This window comes from Astatotilapia calliptera, chromosome 23 (assembly GCF_900246225.1).
Source record: "Astatotilapia calliptera chromosome 23, fAstCal1.2, whole genome shotgun sequence".
Classification (NCBI taxonomy): domain Eukaryota; kingdom Metazoa; phylum Chordata; class Actinopteri; order Cichliformes; family Cichlidae; genus Astatotilapia; species Astatotilapia calliptera.
This window is the reverse complement of record NC_039323.1, coordinates 4,080,260-4,107,681: the sequence shown is the minus strand read 5'-3', so window position 1 is coordinate 4,107,681 and position 27,422 is coordinate 4,080,260. Positions and strand designations below refer to the sequence as shown.

The window sequence follows — 27,422 nt, the reverse complement described above, 5'->3', positions numbered from 1 at the left end:
CCTTTTATTTACCTGAACTGCAGAAGGTGTCTGTCCCCTTTTTTATTTTTATCCACTTATCCAGTTGTTGAAGTGCAGTGCTAACCACTGCACCACCACACCACCCCAGACTGGTTTCCATGGTTGAGAAAAATAATTTCACAACACATAACCCAGTCAAAAACACTCAAGGAGGTAGTGTATATCATTGTCAAGGTCTACAGTCAAGAGACTACTTTGTGATGATTACATTCAAGAACAGGAAGGTCACTTTGTTAGAAAACATCAAAAAGAGCCAGCACCACTGTGAAAACATGATGAAAACTGAGATGAACTTGTACTGGAATGATGAGAAGAGTAAAGCATAGAGAGTTCATGATCTGCAGCATGCTACATCATCTGTCGAACACAGTGGAGGTAATGTCATTGCATGGATTTGTATGGCCGCCAGTAAGACCATGACGCGAGTGTTTACTGATGCCGGGACTTCTGATAGAAGTAGCAGGATAAATTGTGAACAGCTATACTCTCTGCTCATGTACAGACAAATATTGGAGATAAGACAGTTTCACATTTTAAATGGAAAGTGACCCAAAGCATGCTGCAAAAACAACCCAAGAGTTTCTCAGGAAAGGGAAATTCTCCAGATATTGTTTGATTGTCCACATATATACAAACCTACCTGTATATGCCACTATACACACAACTGGAGATAAGTTATCTGAATTTCCAAATGTGATCTCCCAGTTCTACAAGCTGGTCGTTCTCATTTTCGTGCCCCACCCTCCCTCCTTTTTTAAAATTCCTGCACTTCTCATTAGTACAGGGGGATCTGCCTCTGAGACCTTCCCCAATCTGCAGTTCAATTCACGTTTAAGCCATTCACCTTTATCTACTGAAAAACGCAGCCAAACCTAAAATGAGGACGTGGGCCCAGCTAGTGAATGGGATATACACTTGGTGGCCGTAGCGCAGGCTATCTACTAATCGAAAGACTGGTGGTTTGATCCTCGGCTGCTCTAGTCTCCCTGACAAAGTGCCCATGCCTTGAGCAAGATACTGAATCTCAAGTTGTTCTCCAATGTGTTCATCAGAGTGTGAATGTTAGATAGAAAGCAGATGTAGAAAAAAGTGCTTGAATGACTAATTGTTAATGGATGAATGAGGCAAGGTATAAAATGAGGTATAAAATGCTTTGAGTGCTCGAGTAGAAAAACGCTATATAAGAACCAGTCCACTCCAGTCCTATGAACTTTTGCTACTACTGTTAATAAAAAAAAAATAATAATTATAATAATTATAATTATAATAATAATGCTATTATAATTGCTATTATATAATTGCTAATAATGCTATTATAAATTACCAAAAAACATCCCTATACAACATGCTGTAATATTTCCCAGTTCACAGAGGTACACTTTAGTGTCCTTCAACGGCATCAAATTCATTTTTAAAAATTGAAAACTGTGAAAGTAGTTGGGTGGTGGCTTTAGCAGTGTAATTTAGCCATATTGACTTTAAATTAATTTGAAATGAGCTACAAATTGATGGCTGGGATTTTAGCTACTCATCCCTCCCACCCCTGCCAGGCGGGGCCTCTGCCTCCTCTGTCCGTTGACTCTCTCAGCCTTTCGTTTCTGTGTGATAACAATCAGCAAATATGAAAAGTAAATTCTGGAGGAAATGTTGGCAAATGGGTTTTGGGTAGATTGTGAATGAATATTTAATTTACTCATAAAGCAGGGGTTTAGTACATTAATGGCTTTTCCACTGCTGTCACTCGATTTGACTCCTTCCTCCTCCTCCTTTTCCCACCCAGATTAGGATGGTGACACCGTCTGCTATCTGGCCTGCTGATTGGTTCTCTTAATGAACTTATTTATACTGATCAGAATATTGTAGATTTGGTTTTTTTATTGGGAGGAGGGGGTACATTGTTGGAGTAATATTATAAGCCTGTTTATTACACACACACATATGTGTATATATATATATATATATATATATATATATATATATATATATATATATATATATATGTGTGTAATATTCAAGAGAGACTAATCGAAACTAATAAAAAGAGAATCTAATAAAGGCATTTATATAGAAACGCAGCGGTTCATCTTTTAGTCAGAATATCAATTTTACATTTTGTTTGAAGTCTTTGCAAAATTGCTTCTTTCCACTTATGGGCGTAAAGATCGAATATTGAAGAACAGAAGCACTGACCCAGGCTTACTGCTAAAGTTGCCTATAAAAATAAAAAGTTAATTATGGTCTCCTATAACACAGTTTTAAGTCAATGTGTGACTCTGGTCTCTTGGTCTGTCTCTGTGTTGTTTACTGTGCTGCTGGCCACAGAGCCCCAGAGTCCACAATGGCTGGCTGGACATGATGACAGCTGGAGTGGCCGTCACCTCTGGCTCCCAACTGTTTTCTTGTTTTCTGACCTAATAACACTTAAACTGGCATTCAGTCTGGATTCACCTGCGGTAAACAATGTGTGGATTTGAGGCTGACGGGTTTCTTTCCAAATAATAATTTCTCCTTCTTGGATTTTTATTCAAACGTGCACTCCATCAGTCATCAGGTCGGTGTAATTAGTATCTGTTAAGCTGTCAGCCATAAAAGGTATAATTTCATTGCAGTCAAATATCAAAAGATTTTTTTTTAAGGATGAAATCAATCAGAATTAGTCAGAAACAAATATTTAATGTATTTGATTCATCAGACATTATGGCAGTGAGGGGGCAGTGAGGCTGGGATGGCTTCAGCCAGGGTGTGATCCCCCAGCTCTTGGCTATGTTTGATGAAGATTAATTCAATCCTATTTTCTGCCTTGAAATGCTTTTGCTAATGTGATTCTGTCTGTCTTGCTCCCTTTTCACTGTGCGTATGTTTGTGTGTGTGTGTGTGTGTGTCTCCTAAGCACGTTATTCATGTTGAGGACTAACAAAAGCAGCAGGAAGATAAAGCAGTGGTAGTGTGTTGTAATTCTCTACCACAGATTCAGTATCTGTATATACGTACTGGCAGGCTGAACGGCGCTTACACTTTGAATTTGGTGGTTACAGATTGAGTAAGAGTGTGTGTGTGTGTGTGTGTGTGTGTGTGTGTGTGTGTGTGTGTGTGTGTGTGTGTGTGTGTGTGTGTGTGTGTGTGTGTGTGTGTGTGTGTGTTCGTAGGAGAGTATAAGAATGGATGGGCTGAGTATGAGAATAGATTTTAAAATGTTATCAGGGTTTAAAGTGCCTCGGCACTCTGCATGTTGTGCGCACATATGTCTGATTTTCTACAGCTGTACCATAATCTTAATAAAATCTGAAACATTTTTTAAATGCCACTTCAGCAGTCACTCCACCACAGTTTCACTTGCAGGGATTTCTAGGGCCAGTAGAGGGTGCTACACAATCCCAGTGATAATTGAATCAACCTCTCTGCTAATGCATAAACTTCCGTTTTAAGAAACTTAAGACGAGACATTTCTGCATTTGTTTTTTTACTTCCTGGTAATTCAACTTCTACATGCGTGTCTGTTTCACATTTGCGTGTCTATTTCACACGTGTCCATGGACGTCATAATGCAGAGCTTGATCTGGACCGTGTAAATCTAACAATATACGTCCAAGCAGACAAAATAAGAAAGAAAAATATATAATTTTTTAAAAAGAGAAAAAAAGAAATAAAAATAATGTGGTCTGTTGCTGTCCAGCAGCAATTTTAAGAATAAGAGGTGTCAGTGTTTCTCTGTGATCTCTTAAGGTGGTAGCAACAGCCCTGTGCATGTGGATGTCTGTAGACGGTAGGGGCTCTGTGTGTGTGTGTGCGTGTGTGTGTGTGTGCGCGTGTGTGCGTGTGTTTGTGATCTCAGCTTGTCTATGACTCATGATGTCACAGTGACCTCTACCGCATACGTGGTCTCCCATCACAACAACTGTACCTCTTTCACACAGCACTACAGCCACATGTGCATTCACATGTAACATGAATATTTACACTGCTCCATGTTCTGTATGGGAATGTGAGTGTGGCATGAGTGACATTTTACTCAAGGCTTCATAAGTAAATAAATCTACCTGTAAAACAACCTGCATGCCTCCACCCTCTCATATTATCACATTTCAGCATCTTTTTTTGTCAGACCACTAAGAAAATACTTCTCAGCTTTCTCGCGATGGTTCAGTCTCACTAAAGTAAATAGAGGACTGTAACCTCCTTGCAACTAGGAAATATCTGTGTATCTGCAAGTTGCAGAGACCAGCTGATTTCCATCTACTGCTTTTGTCATCTTTTGATTACAAGGCAGTTGCACGGGCAAACTGTCTCCAAACAATCACAGTCTGATCTGGACTGCAGTCACGCTCAGGCTGATTTGTGAAAGTTTGCAATTAATTACTGTCTGATTTATAAATGCAGAGTGTCGACATGTTGGCTCTGAGTAGGTCTGTGCCAGTGAGCATAACTCATCTGCAGCGTGTCTTTCTGTAATGAGGGACTCGACGCAACTGGTTGCCAACTGTCTGTACTGTGGTTATACTCCGATTTAAAAGCAAGATTGTTAAGCACCTGTTTTATGTTGCAGTTAAATAACCGTCATGCAGTAACTACATCAATACTTATGGAGGTTCTGAATGTAATTGGTTAATATGAATGTCAATTTCTGCCTATGCAGATGGCACTAGATTTGCGATTTTCACTTATTTATCAGTTAATTGCAGCGTTATCACAAACCGATTGTATGAAATTGCTGTTTGACCCCATTCAGTTGCAGACTGACTCGGTCTTATTGCTGTTTTATTGTCATCTCAATGCATCAAAGTTGCTTTGAAAATGAAACTGGCTGCGAGTGGTCACAGATCTGGTCCCCGTCTTCAACGCAATCATGAGGAAATGAGATTGCAACTTCACTCTACACAGTTGCAGGAATTTTAGTCATGTCACCATCTCCATCCTCCGTCTTCCCTGTTTTTTTTTTTCCTTTAATATTTTTTTTTAGCACAACCTTATTACAAACCACTGATACCCACATTTTGTCTACATAAAATTTCTCAAAGCACATTCTCATCGTTATCTTCATCCCACCACTTGTATCGAACATTTTGGGTAAATTTTATAGAATTAAAAAACTGAGTAGTGTGACTCACTGCGTTCTTGATTGTCAATACAGTGGCAGATGAAATGCACTCAGTGGACCTCTTTCCACTTGTATTGTATATTATAAGTCACTCTGAGTAAGAACATCTGCTAAATACTAAAATAAGTGTTTAGTAGGCCTATCAGAGAGTTCCACTCCAGGCAGTGCTGTATTTGAAGAGAGAAGGACTCCAAGTATGTTGAGAGTCTCTTTGCTTATCCCTCTCAGCAACTGGTTAGTGTGGTGCTTGAATATTAATGATGTCTAAACCCAAAAGCTTGCGTTGACTGTGACCTAGCCATACCGTCTCTCTCACTCTCTCATGCACATTTATGCATACACACGAATGCGTTGTGTGTGTGTGTGTGTGTGTGTGTGTGTGTGTGTGTGTGTGTGTGTGTGTGTGTGTGTGTGTGTGTGTGTGTGTGTGTGTGCATACTTTCCTAAAATGTGAAGATCTTTCCCGTGGGGACTAGTGGATGAGGAGGGCTGAGGTGTTGATTACTGCAGTGCTTGACAGTCAAGTGTACATGTCTGTGATTTTGTGTGTGTGTGTGTGTGTGTGTGTGTGTGTGTGTGTGTGTGTGTGTGTGTGTGTGTGTGTGTGTGTGGGCAGGCCAGCAGGTTAAAGAGAGGGGTAGCCAGCTAGCACCCCCCTAATACTCCTTCTCAGCTGCCGAAGTCGTCAAGTGTAAAATTGCGCACTCTTTCAAACGCACTCCATTGAAACCGAGGAGATCACACTTCCACGTGCACCCACTCACACACATGCACACGCTGCTTTGGGAAACAAGTTTGAAAAAAAGACAAGTTTGGTTTTGCAAACTTGTAGATTGCAAATAGACTGCAAACTCAACAATGGTTTGAGTAGTGTCTCAAACCATTTTTGAGACATCACAGTACTCTTAAAATACAACTACAAACACAGCCGCGCCACACATGTTAACAAACGTCGATACAGAATTACCCACAGAGCATCAAAAAATGACAAATAATAACTTTAGTAAATAATCTTATTTTACCATCAACTGTGAAAGCTGTTAAACTCAGCAAACTAATTTGGCAAATTTGAGCATCTCTGCAGGGTTTATAAATGAGAACTGTGATTGATTATTTCATGACATTTGACTTCTTTTATTCTCTCCTTTTCTTCCAGCAACAAAGGCGTCTAGACCTGTTAACCATCACCAACTCTGGTAGGTGCCTGAATTTCTGTGCTTGGATTTCATTGTCACCCACAATCCAACCACCGCAGGACAAAAAACACAACACTAAAAGCATTCTCTGATGCACACTCAGTATTTTATCTGTTTCATAATCTGGTTTGATATTGACTTTTCCAAAAAACATAATAAAGCAAAAATATTTCGCTCATACCCCACTATAACTGCTTAAATGGTTACTGCTTGAACAGCTGGGCAGTTGAAATGCAGCGATAAAACTGTTTGTGTTGTCAAAAACTGTGTTGCAGAACCACTGCTGATTTGATGGCTGCTTGTCAGTTATTTGAGCGTGTGTTAAGGGATCCTGTCTCATGGTGTGATGATTTAAATGTCCAGTAACTAAAGCTTTCCACCTTGGGATTAAATGGAAGTCATGATTTCAGCTGTAGTGAGAGCAGTCACAAGTGCAAGCATGTTCCCTAAACAGATTTTCAGAGTATATAGAAGCATGTTTGTGTGTGTGTGTGTGTTTTGTCATTTTGAATGTCTAGCAGAATCGTTTAACATGTTTTATTGTTCAAAAAGTATATTCTCTCTCTCTCTCTATCTAAAATGCTGCATTTCATGCCCTATCTCTTTAAAGCCCCCATCATGAAAAGCACCGTCTGCTTTGATTTTTCAGCTTGCACAGAGAAAACAAGACCAAAAAAACACTGGTTATGCACCACAACCCAAGGTCCTGAATATAATGACAGCCTTAGAAAAGATGCCAGTTACTAACATTTGAAGCACAATCAGATCCAGAGCCACAGACTTCTGCAGAAGTTTCTACATAGTTACAACTTATATTTGGATGTGTAATGTCAAAAAATTAAAAACTCAGGTAAGTTATGTTGCACTGAAGCATAAAATGTGACCCACACCCATTCCTTCTTTACTGGTCTCTTCTCCAAGTTTATACAGTTTCTGTATGCCACCCAGTATTATGACATTTATTAGTAATAATAATGTAACAGGAAACAAATCTAAGCAGGATATGAGTCATACAAATCCATCCTTCCATTCTCTTCCAATTATCTTTATCAGGGTAGCAGGGGGCCTGGAACTTATCCCAGTTACGATGGGGTGAGACGTGGGGTACACGCTGGACAGGTCACCAGTCAGAGGCAGGGCTAAAACAGAGAGACAGACAACCATTCGCACTCACAATCACACCTATGGGTAATTTAGAGTTATCTTAACTCCATTAATTAGTGGAGTCTGTCAATCCTATCTCCTGACTTGCATACAAGACCCACTCCACCCTTCTCCAGCTGAGAATCACTGTATAACAAATGTATATGTAATAAACTAAAATCCTAATTCTGATGAGTGAAAACAGTGTCCATCAAAATGCTGCAGAAATAGACAGTTTGCAGAAATCTTGCCTGCTCACTTTTCACCTTGCTTCTTTACAACTTTCTGTCTTGTGTTCACACTTCTGCTTTGCTCATACCTGAGACATTTTAAACATAGAGTTAGTAGAAACAGCTCTGAGTAAATAAAAGTGGCAGACTGAGAGGCAGTGGGAAATACTCTGTGTATGTTGCATGTTTAGGTTGTCTTGTATATCCCTGTAACTCTGGTTAACGTCTAAAATCCTTGCAGAAGCACAACTACAATGATTTGTGCTCATTCTCATGCACTCCTCCTCCTCCTCCTCAGTCCACATCACTGAACCAAATATGCACAAATCCTGCTACAACATCGTAGATTGTATTGGCGCTGATAATAAACAGACAACCAGGAGCAAGCAACTTTAAAATACAAATGATTTTAATATATTCATTATGTAAATGCTGATTTTCATTCAATAGTAGCTTTTAAAACTGAGTAGGTGAAAAACAGGATTTTTGTTGTTCATCTGAAAATTTCAGCATCTTATAAGAATTTAACATTTTCTGTCAGTTTCTCTTTGAGAGGATAATTTGTTTGTGAACAGTTTGTTGGTGGATTTCGTCTCCTTTTGAGCTGACACGAGGCACATAATGTGCGTACGTTTTCTGCAAACTAGTTGGAATTACATCCACCATGTAGCTAAAACTCATAACATGTGGTTATGCACACATATGGTGCTCCAAGTTTGACTCGATGTGGAAACGTATCACGAAGTAGTTGCGATGTTAGAAATCTATGCCAGTCTCTCAGAAAAGCAGCTGTGTGAACAAGGGATTTACTCAGATGGAGAGCAACGGGGGAAAAAAATTCAAAAAACAGGGGAGGAGAAACAGATGGTGACGGCATGAGAATACAGAGACCCATATGTCTAAGGTATCTGGATGATCTAATATGCTTTGATTAGAATAATGCATATGTGAAGCTCATGGAGACCCGGTTAATTTAGCAGGTTTGCTTTGCAGCTGTTGCTCAGGCCTTGAGTTTAGGCGCAACCCACCCATGGCTTCCACAGGTTGACAGAGAGCAGCCGCACAGAAAGAAAAGGTGGGGAAGTTGAGGAAGAGTGTAAGAAAGATTTTCGAGCGTCACTTTGCGTGGTCGAGTGAGAGAGAAAGGCATCACGCGCCGTCCGGACATCGAATGTTTAGAGCTGAGATGTGATATAGCACATCAAAAACACATTTGATTAAATGCAGTGCTAGACGTTGTCAGCGTATTTACAAATGCATTTCTTCATCCCACTATTGCGTCTCAAAAGGATGTATACATTTCCATGTACATTAGTTTGTAGTGAATGAATGTAGCCCGCTTTGAAGAATATCAGAGCAAGGTAGGTAAGGAAAACAATCTGTCTTGGAATATATTTTTTATGGATGGTTTATGATTTACCTCAGTTTGTGCAAAAAAGAGAGAAGCACTGATTCTTCAACATTGTCGTCCTCTTTCGTCTTCAGTAAACGCTGGTCATTGCAGGTCTTGTTCTTGTCTCTTCTGCCTTTTGAGCACAGCTATTGTCAGGCCCCTGAAAGAATTCTGGTTAACTGTTTTGTTTGTGTACGCTTTTGGTCAGAGGTGAAAAGGATCTTCAGCTTGTGTTGTTATGAAACATAGAACAGCTCCTTGAAGCATGTTGTTACCTTCAAATATCACCTCTAAGAATGGGAAGATGTTTGCACAGTGGCTTTCTCTCTGTCTTTTTGTCCTAATGATAACAGTGTTTGTGTTACTACCGTGGGTGCAAGTGAGCAAAAACAACAGCGTTTTTAAAGGGAAGCACTGCTCAGCAAGACGTTTGATAGCTAAATCTTTAATCCTCAGGTGTGATGTCCTTATGTTAATTGCGGTGGATCTTATCTGGTTAACCGGGTATCTGGTGTCAAAAAACAAAATTGTAGTACAATCATTGTAATCATTCTAATAGTATGACAATGATAGGCTGTTTAGTGTAAGCTATACTTGTTATTTAGCACTATTGTTGTCCAGTTTGAGTCCATGTTGGACTGGTGCAGAGCAGGCAGTGGTCTTCATGGCCACTCTCAGGGCCCCAGTATAACCGCTGCTTTGATTGCTTCGCCCTCACCACAGATCTTGTATTAGCGCCTACGGCACAAGAAGAAGTCACAACAGGAGGGTTTTTCGTTTTCCAGAAAGTCTCATCTTTCCAAACTGTTGGAACGCCTTCCACTGTATAATCTTTGAATCTCTGACTTCCTGTACTGATATGTCATTGAAATGGTGAAAAAAACCGAGTCAGTTGTACACTTGTGTCTTAAACTTGGATGTGGCTACAGCATGTGTGCTTCTCGAGAGGTGCGCAACCTGATGAACTGCCACCAGAGCGATGTCACTTTGTCGTGTTGTGCTATTCACCATGGGGAGAACGTTGAGCATAATGGGGCCTTTGGATTATCAAACTGTAGTGCAGGCCGTGGTGATGAGGGGGGGAATAACCATGTGAAAAATGTGAAAAAAACAAGAGTTAATTAGTGAAATTGAATTGATGATATGCACCTTTTTTTTTTGTTAATAGTTAAATTCAACACAGATTCTTTTTTTATTGTTAATGTTTGATAAAAACTGTCAACGTTTTTTCTTCTTCTGGAGTTGGACATGTCAGAAAAAGTGTGAAAACCACTGAGTGAGATCAACGGTAGCAGCTGTCAGTTTAAATTTAGGCTGATGATGCTGTTTAGTTTCCTGCATTCACACTGGCTAAGGCCAGGAACACAGTTATGATAGCACACATGCAGTAACATCTGTTTACATCTCGTTACATTAAATGGTCTAAATCAACAAAGAGTAGTAAACCTAAGAAACACAAAGAAAATAACTTTACTACATGATTTATTTTGAAGTGTTTCTTTTCACCGTGCTGCACTGCCACGCCCGTTCTTAGAGTTCTCCCACGTGTTAAGTCCCACTTTTACACCTGATTAATACTCTAATGACTCTGTAATTGTCTTACATTATGCCAAGTAGATTTATGGCCTCTTTCTGTTTCACATTCTGAGATCTGTTCAGAGATTTGTATCATCGTTCTTGCAATGATCACCGTCAGTAACCCTATTTGTGCTTGGGTATGACTCAGCAGACCTTTGTATCATAAATAGATATGAGTGAGTCACAGCACTCTCATGACCAAACATTTCCTACCTGTTTGGGTAATTGTGCTATCATAGCTCTTAGCTTCTGATAGTCAAAATGGAAACTTAGGTAACACTGATTTCTATTCCATAGAAGCGTAATGGAAATGTCCATTAGTGATTTTTTTAGGGCTTGGATATTGCTGATTACTCATGTCTGAAATCGGGGACAAATTTTGGTCTTTATATTCTTTGGTTCCTTCAGAGGTTGACCTAAATGGAGAGCAGAACAGCTTTCTACTGTCTCGGAAGTGCAAACATTAACAAAGCATAAAAAAAGAGAAATCCCAAAATTAATACAAAGCACAAGAATAAATTCAGATGAACAGAGGAGCACAACAGACGAAGGAAAAGAGGAAGACGCTAAGTAATCAAGATGCTCAGCAAGACAGGAAGTAAGAACATCAAGTAAATACCAAAACAAGAAGATCCACACTAACTAAACATGATACAGGGACAGTAGGAAACAGGAGCACAAAGAAGAAATGCAAACATGGAAACACTGGGGAGACTAGAGTAATAATGAAATCAAGAAGGCAAAGTCATGAACCAAAAGTCCAGGACTGTGACAATTTTTTTCTTCTTCTGATCTGTTGCAATCTAATTCAGTTACTGCATCAAGGCGCTATCAGTTAACAGGCAGAGTTGTGAACTACTACACTTTGGAGCCGGTATGTGACACAAATCCCTTTGGGGTTGGATTAGGAAGCGCATCCAGAGTAAAAGTCTGACATGTCAAACATGTGGCTCCACATATTTGAATGCTTTAACACAATTTCATTTTTTTTGATTTGTTTACCACTATGCAGCTTAAAGTTTTAGTTCTACATGACGACCTAAAGGTTTGCACCAGATAGCACTGCCTAATAACTGCTGGGCAACGTGTTTTTTTTTTTTACAGCTATAAAATGTTTTCTGTTGCTACATAGTTAATCTAAGGCGATAACGAGGTGTCCTGTTAAAATGACACTTGCTTATTTAATTTACATTAAAGCTGCTTGAAACTCGCCACCTCCTTCTTAGCTCTAGCTTACAGTAATGTGCACAGCAGGAGTGCCTTCCTTCAGGGTTTAGTCTACACCCACAGAGGGACCCTCTACAGACTGAAATAGCTTTCAATTATTTCTTACTGAAAGGATTCCTTCTCTGACCAGTGTAGAGCTCAGTGTGCTGTGCAAATTAATGCAGGTCATTATTCAGGTTGTTGTTATGAGTGGCCTTGAAGGGAAGTCTATTATATCCTTAACTTGGCAGACATATTTTATCATGCCCTGCTGCTTATTACTATTCACAGTAGGTGAGCAGATGTGCACATTTACACACACAGACACACACACCGTGGATGTGTGAAGGTTATTATGATGGCTGTATGAAGAGCAAGTGAAGCTTTCAGATGAGTGATTCTGATAGGGAAACACAGGCAGGACACTCTCTCCTTCCCCCTGCAGATTAAAGGAGTTTCCGCTCCTTTGCTCCTTTTCTCCTCGTCCACCAACCACCTGCCTCCCTGTTTGCCGTTGACGCTTCGTCCTCTGCTCGTTTGACTTAACGGCACTCGTTATCTGCAGCGATTTATTAGTAATCTTATTTTATCACAGTGGCATTGTTGTGAAACATTTGCCCGTTCTTTCTGCATCCTTTTCCTCCTTTCCTTGTGGTTTTATTTACTTTGCCTCATCTTGCTTCATAGCGTGAAGAGGAGGAATCACAGGGTATAAATAAACTAATAGTCTCAAGTGGCTTCATAACGTACTGTGTGTAAAGGAAAAGAAAAAAGAAAAGAAAAGATTTGATGAGGATTCTGCCCCTGCCGCTCTGTTAGCTTCTGTCTCTAATGATGTTCATTAGCCACTCTGAAGAGTGACTCACACTAAAACACATATTCACACATAATAAATAAATCTAACTGAGAGCTAAAGTGACACCGCAGCTTCCAGGTTTTGTCCCGAAAGTAAGAAAATCTCATTCAAAGCGCCTCTGACGGCATGTTCATATATTTACATGAATAATAGATTTTTTTTAAATGATCTAATATAGTATATTCAATATTTATGTCTGCACTGGGCTTCAATAAACACTCCTTCCTATTCTGGAAGCCCCCAAACTGATGTTAGCATACTACACGTCACAGCCCGACAGAGCGGAGGAGTTGCAGCCTTTCTTTGTAGACCCTGGAGATTAACATCCAAAAGTTTTAGTAATCAAAGTACCTTCTCTACCGCTCTTTTAGTGGAGCTTTATGTCTTTCTGTGCTCACAAAGAAATCCTCCTTAACTTGTGGATGACATGGCGTCTTAGACTGTAAACCCCGGGACTTCAGAAAGACCACTGCAAGAAATGCTGACTGAGAGATTGTATTGATTAGTGAATAGCTCGTTAGTCGTTTCTGAGGCTACCCTGACAAAAGCCTGCTCGAGTGTGTATATATATATATATATATATACACTTTATATATACTTTATATGGTATATTCAGGTCCTATATACAGATATTTAGGAAAGCCAAAACAAAACACTCAATATCTGATCCCTCCATCTTTCTCATTTCACACACACTCCCACACACAGACCCACTCAAACCTCACTCGGCCTTCTTTAATTGGACACTTGAGCGGCGCACGACTGCATCTGGCTCCTGTTGAACACAGCCTGACATTTCAGACTGCTGACCTTTCCAGCCCCGCCACAACTAAATAATGATTAGTCCTGGCAACTGTTCCACCACAGCAGCAGCCAGGTACGTACACACACATTAACGCATAATGCACGCACACACGAACAGGCACAAGAGCGAACAACAGCAGCAACACCTGCATTAAAGGCTTTGTCTTTTAACAGTGAGAAAATGGGGTGCAGGCATTGATTTGAGAGGCCATTGTCATTCTTTTGGCTTATCGATTAGATTGTCCTTTTCCATATCTGCAGTCAGCACCCAATAATGTGTTGTTCTAAATTAACTCTGCTTGCCTCTGTTTAGTTTCTCCTTTCCCCTTTATGCACTCTCAGCATTACAGTGGAAAAAAGGTCAATCATATTCATGAGATCTGGGCCGATTTGAGAGGAGGGTGTCTGAGTGCGTGCGTGTTCTCATGCGCACACTTTTGGGTTTGTGCACAGAAGCGTGCAGCGTGTGTGTCTAACGCAATGAGGCAGCGTGGAGATAATAGGCAGTTCTCAGATCTCTCTTCTGACTTTCTTTTCTTTCAGTCTATCACTTCTCCCTTTGTATCTCCATTTTCCTGCTGTTTCTGTCAGAACAGAATAGAAATGTTCTTCATTAGAGTCCGTCTTTTTACAGATATTCTTTGTGTTCTGTGCTTTGCTTTCACCAGACGAAACCACAGTATATATCTCTTAGGTCAAAGGTCACATTTTGAACACTGAGTGTGTGAATCTTTCATTACAGATATGTATAGCTACAGGTCGACTATTGTAGCGTGGGAAGCATTTTAAAGCAGTGGTATGCATATGGTGCGTAGTATTAAAATTCTAAATATTATTGCATCTTGGTTAAAGAGGCACATCATTTTTTACCCTTCGGTCGTAAAAGGCTGATGGGGTACCGTCGCCACCCCGCCGGGCGGACGCCATCCAAACAAGGCGGCGTAGGAGCTTCAAATTGGTACCACAGATGTGTCTGCTAAAAATCTCGGAAAAGTTTGAATATCAGTGACCTCGACCTAAAGGTCAGGGTCAAAGGTCAAGTTTTATGAAAATCTTGTCAATGCGATAACTCGAGAAGGAAGTGACCCAGGATTCTCAAATTGATACCGTAGTTGTGTCTATTAAAAATCTCAGACAAGTTTGAATCTCGGTGACCTCGACCTGAAGGTCAGAGTAAGTTTTCTGAAAATGCTGTGAATGTAATGACTTGATTTTGAAATTGATACGATGGGTGTGTTTATTAGGAGGCTGACGAGTAGCGCTGGCGGTTGCTAGTATTAACTTTGTTGTTTAGATAATATGTAAAGGATCTAGAGCACGGAGGTCAAACTCATTTGATTATCTTGCTCTTAAGTAGACCAGTGAAACTCATCTTTCTGTCAATAATGTCTTAACAACATAACATAAGAGCTGAGTGAACATTATGTCTCTGTTTTTATACATAATAAATAATTAAATGCTGCTGTAATAACTCATATTATGAGAAAGAAATTACACAAAATGTCATTTTTTAAAAAAAATTTTTGCTTGTTTGTTTGTTTTTGTTTTTTAACTGTTGACTTACTTTTAAAAAATCCAACATTAGTGAAAAAACAGCTCATTTAATTATTTTACTATTACTTAATTATGTTGATGTAGTATAAATATCCATGTGGGAGATTTTTGTCAGTAGGAAAATGCTGTAAAATGTATTAAAAATACAGTTTATGTCCTCCTTCACATTTCCCAAAGCTGTCCAGTGGGCTGGATTGTAGTCCGTGCTCGGCTGATTCAGGCCCCCGGCCCTTATGTTTGACACCCCTAACTTAGAGGATTCAAACTAATTCATCTTATACCAATTTCAGACACAAAGCTGCTGCTTTTTCCTACATGTCAAGTTATACAGCCCTGAAGATTGCACATAACAAAAACAAGTTGATTCTGTTACTTACTGTTAATGTAGGTTATCCTGCTGTGAACTGCAGAATAAGAATTATATCCTTTAAACAGGAGGAAATGAATGAATGAATGAGAACTTCAGGTCTTTGAATTATATGTATAAAGTATTTAATATTACAGAGACGTAGGAAAAAAATGCTGAATGTTGACAAACTGTTAATTGTTGCCATCGTTGACTTGGTTGACGTTGGTCCTCTAGTGTTTCATGGATGTCTGTCTTTTTAAATATTATTTTAAAAATTCTCCTCTGTACTCTACAGTTCTAAGGTGGAAATGCTCAGCCATGTAACTCACTGCTTCTTATGCTTACAAAAACATGAACAGGTTAAAAACGTAACCTATAAATTCCCTGTATTGTTTTCCACAGACACGTACAGTCTCTACAGTGTCTCAGTATTTCAGAAAACACCAGAACACGTTGTCGGTTTCTTTGAACTGAACGGTCTCCTGCATGAGTTTGGGGTCAGCAAAGTATTTTTTCTCTCATTTGTACCATACAGCAGCCTGACTTTCTTCTTTATTGAACAGATAAAAGTCTCTGACCAAAACAATGCAGTGATGTATTGTGAAGTCATGCCCTTGTTGAGGTGGTTCATTTAGTTTGAATCTGATGTACTTTTCATGGCCTTCATGAAAATTGCATCTGTTAAGTTGAGCCACAGTATTAGTGTCCAAAGACTGTCTCTAAAACGTGACATCCTTGCTTTGTGAAATACAAAGAGATTATTATTTTAAGTTTATGTTGGTACAATTTCTGATTTACTTTAATGAAAAGATGTTTGTGCCAGAACAGTAATCTTTCCGTCTCTTGCAGGAAAAAAAATAATTAAAGTTAACCCGCTGGTGTGTACCAGTTTCTTTTCGCTCGGCTGTAGACTTTCATCAGCTGATCTTTATCTGTCAGACCAAATTCCCCTTTGAGTTGGGCTCAAACATAAGAAATCTGCATTTTTTTATGACGTTTTTCTTTTCTACTTCCATCTTTTCATAGCCACACATCCTGGAGCTTAGAAGCAACAAAGCAATTACACTTTTGTCTTTAGCACCTTTTAGCCAAGCTCACTCTGTTTCTCTGAAATGTTAATTAGGTCTCCTTTTTTTTTCTCCAGTTGGTAACACTGTTACACTGCAAAGCTATTATGCTGTATGATGTGTTGGTCTAAGTACTTCTGAGCTACTTACACATTGCTGCCCTATCACCTGGTCCACCTACTGTAGTCTGTAGCAGCTTCGGCACTGAGAATAGTCTTTTTTGCTGACTTCAGAGGAGGAAGAAGCATTTCCAGCCAGCCTGGGTTTATTGAGAAAAGGTGAAAAAAGAACTGTGGAACAACCTGCGTGTGACCTCCTGGTTCCTGGTGTACAAACCTGAGCTGATCAAGTGTCTCGATGAGTGCAAGCTTGGCTGACTTTCAGAATGTCAAGCTGCAGAGATTTTGTTTTCAGTGGATTGGAAGTATGATTTTACACCTAGAGGGAAAAAAGGAGGAAAGAAAAAGTAGGAAAAAAGGAACCAGATTATTTATATTAAAAATACTATCTGGCTTTTGTGTAAATGAGCAGCTGTGAAAACAACACCTCCTATTACTGCCCTGATTTTATTCTTTCTCTGTGAATTTGCATATTTTATCTCCCTCCTCTTTATTATGGGGGACCTATGCTTCCATTTTGATGTGGTTTAAGAAACAAACAGTGAAAGAGATGAAGGGCGGGTGGGAGGAAAGAAGAGGGCTGCGCTGGCCGCATCATATTGAGTATTTTCCAGTTGATTTTGTTGAAGGCTTCTCAGCAGCGTACCTAAATAAGCAGCAGCATGCTAATGAATGGAGAACGAGTGTGATAATTTACCAGACAAAGAATGGAGGACTGTGAGAGAGAGGAGCCAGAGGCAGAGACAGAGGCAGGGAGAGAGTTAGGGGCAGCACGATATTGAAAATATTTTGAAATTGTTTGTCATCAAACAATTATTTAACACCTGTTTCTATATAGCCCATATGCCGGGAGGTTCTTTTTCTCAAGCTTATCCTGATAATGCTTAGAATAAATATTCGCTGTGTTACAAATACAGTAATTTCATGCACTGTTCCCACAGCCAACCATGTGTTTCATGTTTTTGCATACAGAAAAGGGGAGAGAGATGGGGGGGGGGGGGGGGGGGGTGTAGGGGCTAAACTCAGAGGACACTAAAATGACAACATAGAAGCACAGACTCTGTCCTCTTTCTAAAAGGACGATGTGACGAAGGCAGTAAACAGTCTGTGAACAGGCTGTGGGCTCTGAGATTATTTCTTTGTCACCAGCAGAGCCACCAGTGTTGCTGAGCACTGCTGTGGAGCAAATCCTCCTAGAGAGGACTGATTGGATTTTTGTTCCAGGGAGCCTTTTGTGTTAGCAGCATAGGGACTAGATAATAGAGGTTGATGCCATTCTGTCTCTGTGTTATGGCTGGTGGAGTGAGTTTTTGCACTGTGTGTGTGTGTGTGTGTGTGTGTGTGTGTGTGTGTGTGTGTGTGTGTGTGTGTGTGTGTGTGTGTGTGTGTGTGTCTTTAAACAACTACTATATTACTTTTTCCAACTTATTGCAGTTCTCCTTGCTTTAGAGCTTTCAGGATGATAAGTATTCATTTATTTAAGTTACTTTACTTTCTCTTTTAATCTATAGTTTTGACTATGACGAGGCATTAAAAGTACCGCACTGTTAAAGCAGGACATACTGCTGGTATACATACAGTAAACTGCCAAGAGACTCAATGTCTGGTTGAAGGTCATTTTCAGCCTGAGTCCTTCTGTCAGATCTATGTTTGGAGCATGTGGCACAACGGGTGTGTATGTTGAGTCCTGAATGTATAAATAAAAAAATATACATAATTTATTTATGTAGGGGAGATTCTTTTTTTTAATTGCCGCTCCAGACGCTGAAGTCTTTTCAATCTAGAAAGTTCCTCAGCTCATTATGTCTTTCTGCTGTTCTGTTTGTGTGTGTGTGTGTGTGTGTGTGTGTGTGTGTGTGTGTGTGTGTGTGTGTGACTTTGTACTGACCTCTGTTGGAGACCAAGGAACTATACAGATAGAGCTTTACTGGCCAATCATAGTCAACAAACCGCTTATAGCAGACATTCAGGAAGGGAATGGTTATGTTTAGGTTTCTCGATAATTCTGCTTAACTCTGTGTTTCTTTTTTAAAAACATGTTATTTGGAGACTGAATGGTTTTTGTTACAGGAAACATTTTACCATTTGTACCTGACCTGGTTCCTGCTCGGTGGGCTGACTGCAGTGTGCCTGTGTGTTTCAGGCCTTTCAGCGGGTGATTGCCAGATTTGTGGTGACTGTTTTCTCATCCATAAAACTAAATGTGTCTCTCAGCACCGGGAGACAAACAGTGTTTCCCATTGTCACATCAGCTGGCATCCTGCATCTGGACAGCATGACATCTGGCTTTCTTTTTTACACTGAAAGCAAGAATCTCAGGAAGTGTGTGTGTGTGTGTGTGTGTCCTGGCTGAAGAACAGAGAAAATGCAATGTTATGCTGTTTGTGTTGTCTTTTTGATGTAGAGGAAAGAATTTTTTGGGAAATATCTGACAGGTAGTGACAGGTAGGCATAAAGTAGGGCCAACGTAAATGGACACCACTGCATATATGTACACAGATTTAAATGTGTTTTGTCACCATTATTTTTTTAACTGAAACAGGTCCATTTGCATTGCAGATTTAGATATAAATTAAGATGTTAATGGAAGCATAGAAGATAAACTCTGCTGTCCTTTAGAGACTCACAACTCTTTCAGCGGAAATTAGTGCAAGAAAATAAAGTAATGTGGGGAAAAAATAAGCAGATTGTTGGCTTTTTATATCCTTTTTCAAACACAGCAGCTGCACAACATTAAGCTCAGATTCAGTATTAACCTGCCCAGGTGTACAGTAAGCTGTAGTGGAGAGATTTGAGGTCAGTGACCTTGCCTGTCCTTGACTACTGTGTGTGGGCGTGGGTCTGTGGATGGCCAGTTGGTGGTTAAATAAAGGCCGTTAGTTGTCAAAGCTCTTTGGCCCTCATCATGCCCCTGCAACCTCGATCTGATCCCCCACCCATCACCACGGGCCTTCCATCCCCCAGTGAGGAGTGGGCTGCTGGTTGGCCCAGGTTTTATCTGCTATTATCTGTCAGATGTTATGCACCCATGAGCCTGGCTGCCCCTCTGCATGACGGGCGGCTTTGGTCGCTCGTCCAATCCCAGCGGCTCCCCGCTGTCTGTTACAGCTGCAATGAAAAGTTCTCTGGCTGCCTCCGTCTCTGTCTGACAGCTGCCCTGGAGGAAAGGGTAAGAGAAGCACAGGGAAGAGGAGGAAAAGGGGGGAAAATACCATTAAGATGAGCTGTATTCCCACAGACCAAAGCCTGCCCACCAGCCATGTGCTGCAGCTCACCTGGCTGCCAGATAAGTGGAGATTAGAGGAGAGGAGAAGGTGGAAAAGGTATTAGAGGCATAAGAAAAATTCTCTCTGAAACCCGGGGACAGCCTTGATACTTTTAGGATTTCTTGTGTCGTGCCTGACATTTGATGCCGACGCAGAAAGGGCACAGAGGCAGACAGCCCATGCTGCTATTACACAGATAGGCCAATCTGCACTCTTTCATATATTTCTGCTTGTTTGTTCCCTGTAGTCTATTGTTCGACTTGTTGCTGCAACTGTATAAATTACAGTTTAGCGAGTTTCCTATCTAGTTAGCAGAGAATAACAGTCTGGTGACACTGGCAGGATCAATGCAGGTCCACAGCAGGAGGCAGAGTGGCCCTAATGAACTGAATTGACTGGTGCTGAAATATGATCAGTATTTCTCTGGTGGTCATTATGTTCCTCGTGAAGAAGATCAATGTCTCCTGGGTGAATCACTGAGTATGCACAGCATGAAGTCAAGGCCTGCACTGATACCATTCTAAATACTTAATGAAGTATTTATTCACAATAAGCTTTGCCACCGCATGTGTTTGTGCTCCACACACGTCTTTCTTATTTCTGTCTCGCTTTCAGTCAAAGGTCTGTTTTTCAGGCCCCGCAGCATTAGTAACTGATGTCCTTGTATGAGACTGCGCTGTTCATTTCATGGGCTATCACTTTTTAAATTGGTGAATGCCTTCTTCATGGTTGATTAGTAATTCATGCAGAGCTAATTAAGAGGCATAATAAGAGAAAGCCTGGTGAGATGATTCAAACCAAAATAGGAAAATGGTTTTACCCCGGACAGTAAACAGTTGTGATTGATTGTAGCAGAGCGTTGACCATAAAAGACGTTTATGCCTCTCTGAACCCGTCATCGTGGAACCGCACATCCATATCTTCATTTTGCTCGGGGCTACCCCCATCTTGGAGTTTATTTCCAGAAAGTTGCCTTAATGATCCCTGGCTGCCTAATGCCTGGCATTGTCACTTTGCTGATTGTGGTGTCTGCATGCTGTGGCTGCCCTGCCAACAATCATCACGCACACACCTGTACCAGCATCTGTCCAACCTGCAGACAGGCACAGGTGTTGCCTTTAGATTGGCTGTCGACGTGCACTAAAGTTACTGCGCACACTTTCTTTCCATCTTCTGCTCTTTTTCTCTGTGCATTTGTGTGTCGCACATACAAACGCACACACGCGGGGCTGTAAACTTTAACTGTCCGTCCATCTGTCCGTTCGTCTTTGGGAGCTCTTTATGATTCCAGGCGCAACACTTCATTCATGACGTGTGTGCCCACAGTCTAATTCCATCATCAGCATCATTACTGCTATTATCCCGTGTCTCCCTTTAATGCAGGCTAATGGATGACCAATAAAGATAGATGAGCCTGGCAGTGTGGAGCTAATAGGCAGGACATGATGTCTGGCTTCTGTCCTGACTCGAGTCTTTAGCCGATCAAATTCCCCCACAGATAAAATATTGCTAAAATATTATCTTGAGTTATTCCTCCGCTTTAATGAATCGCTGTAGCTCCAGCTAATTAGCGTGCCAATAGTTTAGGATAAATCAGAACAGACTTTGTGGGCTTGACTAATTGTTAAAAAAAAGGAGCATTATCGATTTATTAAATAAATAGCAGCTGTGAATTTATTTTCTAACGGTTAAAACTCAACACACAACAATGAGCACAGAGCATTTCACTTTAAACTGTTTTTGTTTAACAGCATTTTCGGTGTGCAGAGGTCATTTCAGACCTAGATTTGAAGGCTCCTCGGTGGCAATAACTTGCAGATATCCTCGGCCCATGTATTTCTGTTTATACATAGAAAGAGAAGTTGCATAATCACATAATTATATATGCTAGAGTTTGTTTATTTTGATAAATATCCCAGTCCCGCTCTTTGTCCTTTGTAGTGATAATTTAAACATATTATTTTGTCCCTCTCCAGTCCTCTTACTCTAATAAATTAGAATATTTAAAATTATACAATATTAACTGCTTGGGTGGCTTTGATTTTTTTTTTCTTTTGTTCCATATTGTTGCAAAATCCAATAGAAATCGTAGAAAAACAGATCATATGTTAAGTAGTAATCAATACTGAAGAAACTTCATAATCAGTCAGCGGTTCATTGGGGTAAAAAAGTGGATTTAGTTTGTAGGTTTTATATAAATTGCACACGCCATCCTTACAGACTAAACTTATGGTATAAATACTATGTTATCATATTTAGTTTTGAATAAAATATTTGTACATAAAAATGCATTATAGCAAGCAGTTTAATGTTTTCAAGGAGCTAAAAAATCTGTAAAGCTGATTAGAGATACCACAGATAATTCAACAATGCAGAGCAATGATAGTGAAGTGGAAGACCAGTGAACATAAAAGAGAATATATTCCTTCAATTTCACTGTCTTCATAGGTGCAGTGCAGTAAAGTGAAAAATATTTATCTTTGTGCATATTTGTCACACTTATGCTTATTATATTTAATATTGTTGAATCATGAACGCTGACATTAACTGAGGCAAGCAAGGACCTGCAGTTCTTTAGATGTAGTTCTGGGTTCTTTTGTGACCTCATGGATGAGTCGTCGAGTAATTTTCATTCACCACTGTTTCGAATGTCCTCGATTTGTCGGTAACTGCTTTCACCGTGGTTCTCTGAATTCCCAAAACCCTAGAAATGTCTTCGTAACCCCTTCCAGACTGATGGATTTCAGTGACTTTGTTTCTCATCTCTTCTTCAGTTTCTTTAGCTCCTGGCACGATTTCTTTCTGATCTTTTAGTCAAGTTCATTTTGTCAGACAGGTTATATTTAAGGGATTTCTTGATTCAACATGTCTGGCAGTAATCAGACTATCGAAGGTGAAATCAGCTTTCAAAAACGTGTGGTTAATCACAGTTGGTAAATGGCCTGTAGTTGTATAGTCCCTAAGGACCCCAAAGCGCTTTACACTACATTCAGTCATTCACACACAGGTGATGGCAGCTACATTGTAGCCACAGCTGCCCTGGGGCGCACTGACAGAGGCGAGGCTGCCAGACACTGTCCTCTGACCACCACCAGTAGGCAACGGGTGAAGTGTCTTGCCCAAGGACACAACGACCGAGACTGTCGGAGCCGGGGCTCGAACCGGCAACCTTCCGATTACAAGGCGGACAGCCAACTCTTGAGCCACGATCGCCCAGTTAATCCTCGATTTAATAAATGGTGGGGGTGGAATGGGTGGTTTATTATGGCCAGGTAGGTTTGGATAACTTGTTTTCCTTAATGAATGAAATAGTCATTTAAAAACTGCATTTTACATTTACTCAGGTTATCTTTGTCTAATATCAACATTGCCCATGTCCACATGCAGATACTGTCGTGGTTGACCCAGCATCTAGTTTTAGGATGTTTCGAGTTTTCTTTGAGATGTGGTTCATGTCCTGTCACTGTATCTAGTCCTCAGTATAATATTGTTTCTTGTGCTTCTGAGTTTCCCTTTGTTTCCAGCCTGTGATCTTTTGTGTGTCTTTTCTGTCTCCCCCAGTCGGTCATGCCTTCATGTTTGTTAATGTCCTGTCACTGTATCAAGTTCTCATATCTTAGTCCTTATCTCAGTGTTTGTTACTTCCTATTTTATTTTGAAACTCCCTGGTCTTGTGCGTGTTGTGCTTAGTTTTGCTTCCCTATGTCTTGCTAGTCTGATTCCGTTCAGCTGTGTTTCCTGCTGTTTCCAGTCTCCTTAATTACCTGGTGTGTATATGTTGTCAGAGTCTCTTTTTGTTCTTTGTCACCTTATCCGCTGTGGTTTTGTCCTCCTTCGGGAGTACGTTCTCCTTATTGAGTTGGAGGTTTGGTTTTCCTTGTTTTGTTACCCTTGTTATTTTGCACTATTAGTTTAATAAAGCCATATTTCAGTTTACCCCTATGTTTGGGTTCTATCTCGGTCGGCCACACAACCAGACTTGACAGATACAATTTCTTTACAAAATGTTGCCAATTTAGACTGTAAAGTACTATCTTTAGCATGACTTCACCATTTCATAAGCATTTGATATTAACCTAAAGTATACAGGCACATAGTCTTGTCTTTGAAGCATAAACTAACAAATAAATGATGATACTCCTCTCCAAGCTACAAAGCATGTATAAACAATTAATATATTTAACTTTACAAAATCTGGAGTTTCAGTTCCAACTGAAAAGTTGTTTTTTCACTCTTAAATTTTCTATAGTTTGTACACAGGCTATTGTTAAACGTGTCAGAGTTCCAACTTTGCCTCAGGATATCAGATATCCTCATCTCAGCTGCTGCTTTTATGTATCTGTCATTCACCACTCCGGTATGTCCCGGTAAATATGGAAATCCTGTATACATGTGTCCATCATTACTGATAAACAGCTTTATCATATTTATTATGATTGTAGTTGCTTATTATTATACTGATAAGGAACTTACCAGATGGACTCCAACTAAACTTTCTTATTCTTCACTAAATACTAATTTAAAGGCGGTTTTGAGTTTGCCGCTTGCGTGCAGTGTTTTCTCACCACGCAGTGCACGAAGGAAGCAGAGGAGATTCTCACAGCTGGTAATAATGAAAACAAATTCAAGTTGTTTATCGTCACTGATATCTTCAAATCAAGGTTGTGGTAACAGAGCACTACATAAACGCAAACAGTTACATTTTGCTCCCTATCAGAGAGGTGCCACTCTCCCCATTACAAGTTAGAGTACAATAAGAGATGATTTTCAAGATGTTATTTCAACCCAGAGCAAAGGAAGATTTAAAGTAAGATCTCATCTTAGTTGAGTATATTTCTCCTAGTCAAAAGTGAGCTCAATAGAATATCAGAATTAGATTTTCACCACTTTCTCGAGCTTCTTAATTTCAACTCCTGAGAAACGGCTTTCCTCTCATCTCAGGCTTATCCCAGTGTAAGATCCTGAAATACTTTTTTCCCTCCCTCATTGCACTGATCTGTCTGATCTGTATTTGTCTGAAATAATCAACTTTTAAGATAACAGTACAATCCAAAAGCATACTGGATAGACTTATAAATGAGCTTCCATAGTAACAGAAATTTGTCACAGTGATCAAATTCAAGTCTCGTAGTATGTTTTATCTGTTCACACTTCTAAGACCTATATATAAAAAACATTTTGTTATTGATGTATCAGAAATCTAATTATGCTTGTGTGTCATTTAAAATACACATCTGCTGGTATGGTTTTAATAATATTTATTTTCAATTTAAATCAAAGATGTAAAACTTCAGTTTTCATTTATCATTCTCACATTTTTTTCAGCAGTATTGACACCAAACAGTTCATCAACCATACATACATTATGGAAGCCTTTGCTGAAAAGAAAAGAACAAGGGACAATGTTTCCCTGCCTGTAACAGAGTTACTGGGGCCTCTCCCTGGAGCCAGCAAGCAGGGGTGCGAATACTTGTTTCCCCTTTGTTTGATGCACGTACATTTGCCTGCTGGGCAAGAGGGTTGTTTCCCTGTTCCTTAAGGTGGGGAACTAGTCCTATTATTTGCAGGTATGATCACATGGGCAATGACAGTGAAACCTTGTGGGGTGTGATCTTAGGAATGGCCTGTCAGATCTGAATCTGAGTGGTGTTACATTGCTGGATTTCTGTGATAATCATAGTTTGTCCAAAACAAACACATTCACTTGGCACTAAGCTCTGTGGCAGGTCAATGATCAGTTTTGTGTTGATATAACTGGAGCTGTAGCAGCACATCTTAGACACTGCGATGTACAGAGTAGCGAAACTGTCAACTGACCACCACCTGGTGGTGAGTTGGGTCAGGGAGTAGGGGAAGATCCTGGACAGGCCTGGTGCTCCAATACATAAAGTGAGGGTACATGAGGTCCCGGTCCTTGAGTTCTTCAACTCCCACCTACAGCAGAACATCAACAGCATTCTGCAAGAGGCTGGGGGGACTGAATACAAATGAACCGTGCACCTCCACTGCTGAGCCACCTGACCATAAGGTGGTTGGTGCAGGTGGTGGACTCTTGAAGTGAAGGGAGTCAAGATTAAGAAGGAATCCTATCAGACTTGGTTAACCTGTGGGATAGTAGATGCAGCTGAAGGGAATCAACAGAATGCCACATTGACAATACCTGAATCAAAAACTTAGGTATGGAAGGTATTCAGAGAGGTCATGCAACAAGACATCAGGAGAAGAAAGCAGTGAGAATCAGAATCAGAGAGACTTTATTTATCCCCAAGGGGCAATTAAGAGAATGTAGTGCTGTTGACTTGAAATGAGGACAGGCCAGGCAGTGGAAGCAATACTTTGAGGATCACCTCAATCCCACTGACGTGCCTTACATAGAGGAAGCAGAGTCTGGTGATGAGGGGATGACTTGAGGTTACCGAGGTAGCTAAACAACTCCTCAGTGGCAGAGCTTCTTGTCGTGGAACTCTGTTAATTATGCTAACAGTCCGTCCAAGAAATCTGTGCTAGAGACTTAGTAAGGGAAATGCTAGAATTTTATTTGTGTTCCTTAACACTAATTAGCAGGTATCTGTCCCTGTGCAGCACACTCATAGAGAACATGGATGCACCTCGTTAATGTGCAACTTCCCAGAATAAGTTACTAATTTAGCTGCCACCTTATTTTACAAATATCAACATTTCTGGCTACAAAAAAAAACCCCAAGATGACAATGTTTTTATTTGTAAAATTTCAGTTTCGGAACAGCACATACGATGGCTGTCACTCTGACTTCAATCAACAATGAGTTATGGGGCTTTAACACAGGATGTACAGTGGGGCAAAAAAGTATTTAGTCAGCCACCGATTGTGCAAGTTCCCCCACCTAAAATGATGACAGAGGTCAGTAATTTGCACCAGAGGTACACTTCAACTGTGAGAGACAGAATGTGAAAAAAAAAATCCATGAATCCACATGGTAGGATTTGTAAAGAATTTATTCGTAAATCAGGGTGGAAAATAAGTATTTGGTCAATAACAAAAATACAACTCAATACTTTGTAACATAACCTTTGTTGGCAATAACAGAGGTCAAACGTTTACTATAGGTCTTTACCAGGTTTGCACACACAGTAGCTGGTATTTTGGCCCATTCCTCCATGCAGATCTTCTCGAGAGCAGTGATGTTTTGGGGCTGTCGCCGAGCAACACGGACTTTCAACTCCCGCCACAGATTTTCTATGGGGTTGCGGTCTGGAGACTGGCTAGGCCACTCCAGGACTTTCAAATGCTTCTTACGGAGCCACTCCTTTGTTGCCCGGGTGGTGTGTTTTGGATCATTGTCATGTTGGAAGACCCAGCCTCGTTTCATCTTCAAAGTTCTCACTGATGGAAGGAGGTTTTGGCTCAAAATCTCACGATACATGGCCCCATTCATTCTGTCCTTAACACGGATCAGTCGTCCTGTCCCCTTGGCAGAAAAACAGCCCCATAGCATGATGTTTCCACCCCCATGCTTCACAGTAGGTATGGTGTTCTTGGGATGCAACTCAGTATTCTTCTTCCTC

At 40.3% G+C, this 27,422-nt stretch overlaps 1 protein-coding gene across 1 annotated transcript in view; it reads left to right on the top strand.

The window, feature by feature from the left end:
* agbl4 (AGBL carboxypeptidase 4) overlaps positions 1 to 27,422 on the top strand; it is a 351,159-nt gene that overhangs the window by 240,716 nt on the left and 83,021 nt on the right. Inside the window, exon 6 of the mRNA XM_026157910.1 lies at positions 6,273 to 6,312. Coding sequence (XP_026013695.1) covers positions 6,273 to 6,312 — 40 coding nt within the window. The remainder of the gene's footprint in view (positions 1 to 6,272; positions 6,313 to 27,422) is intronic.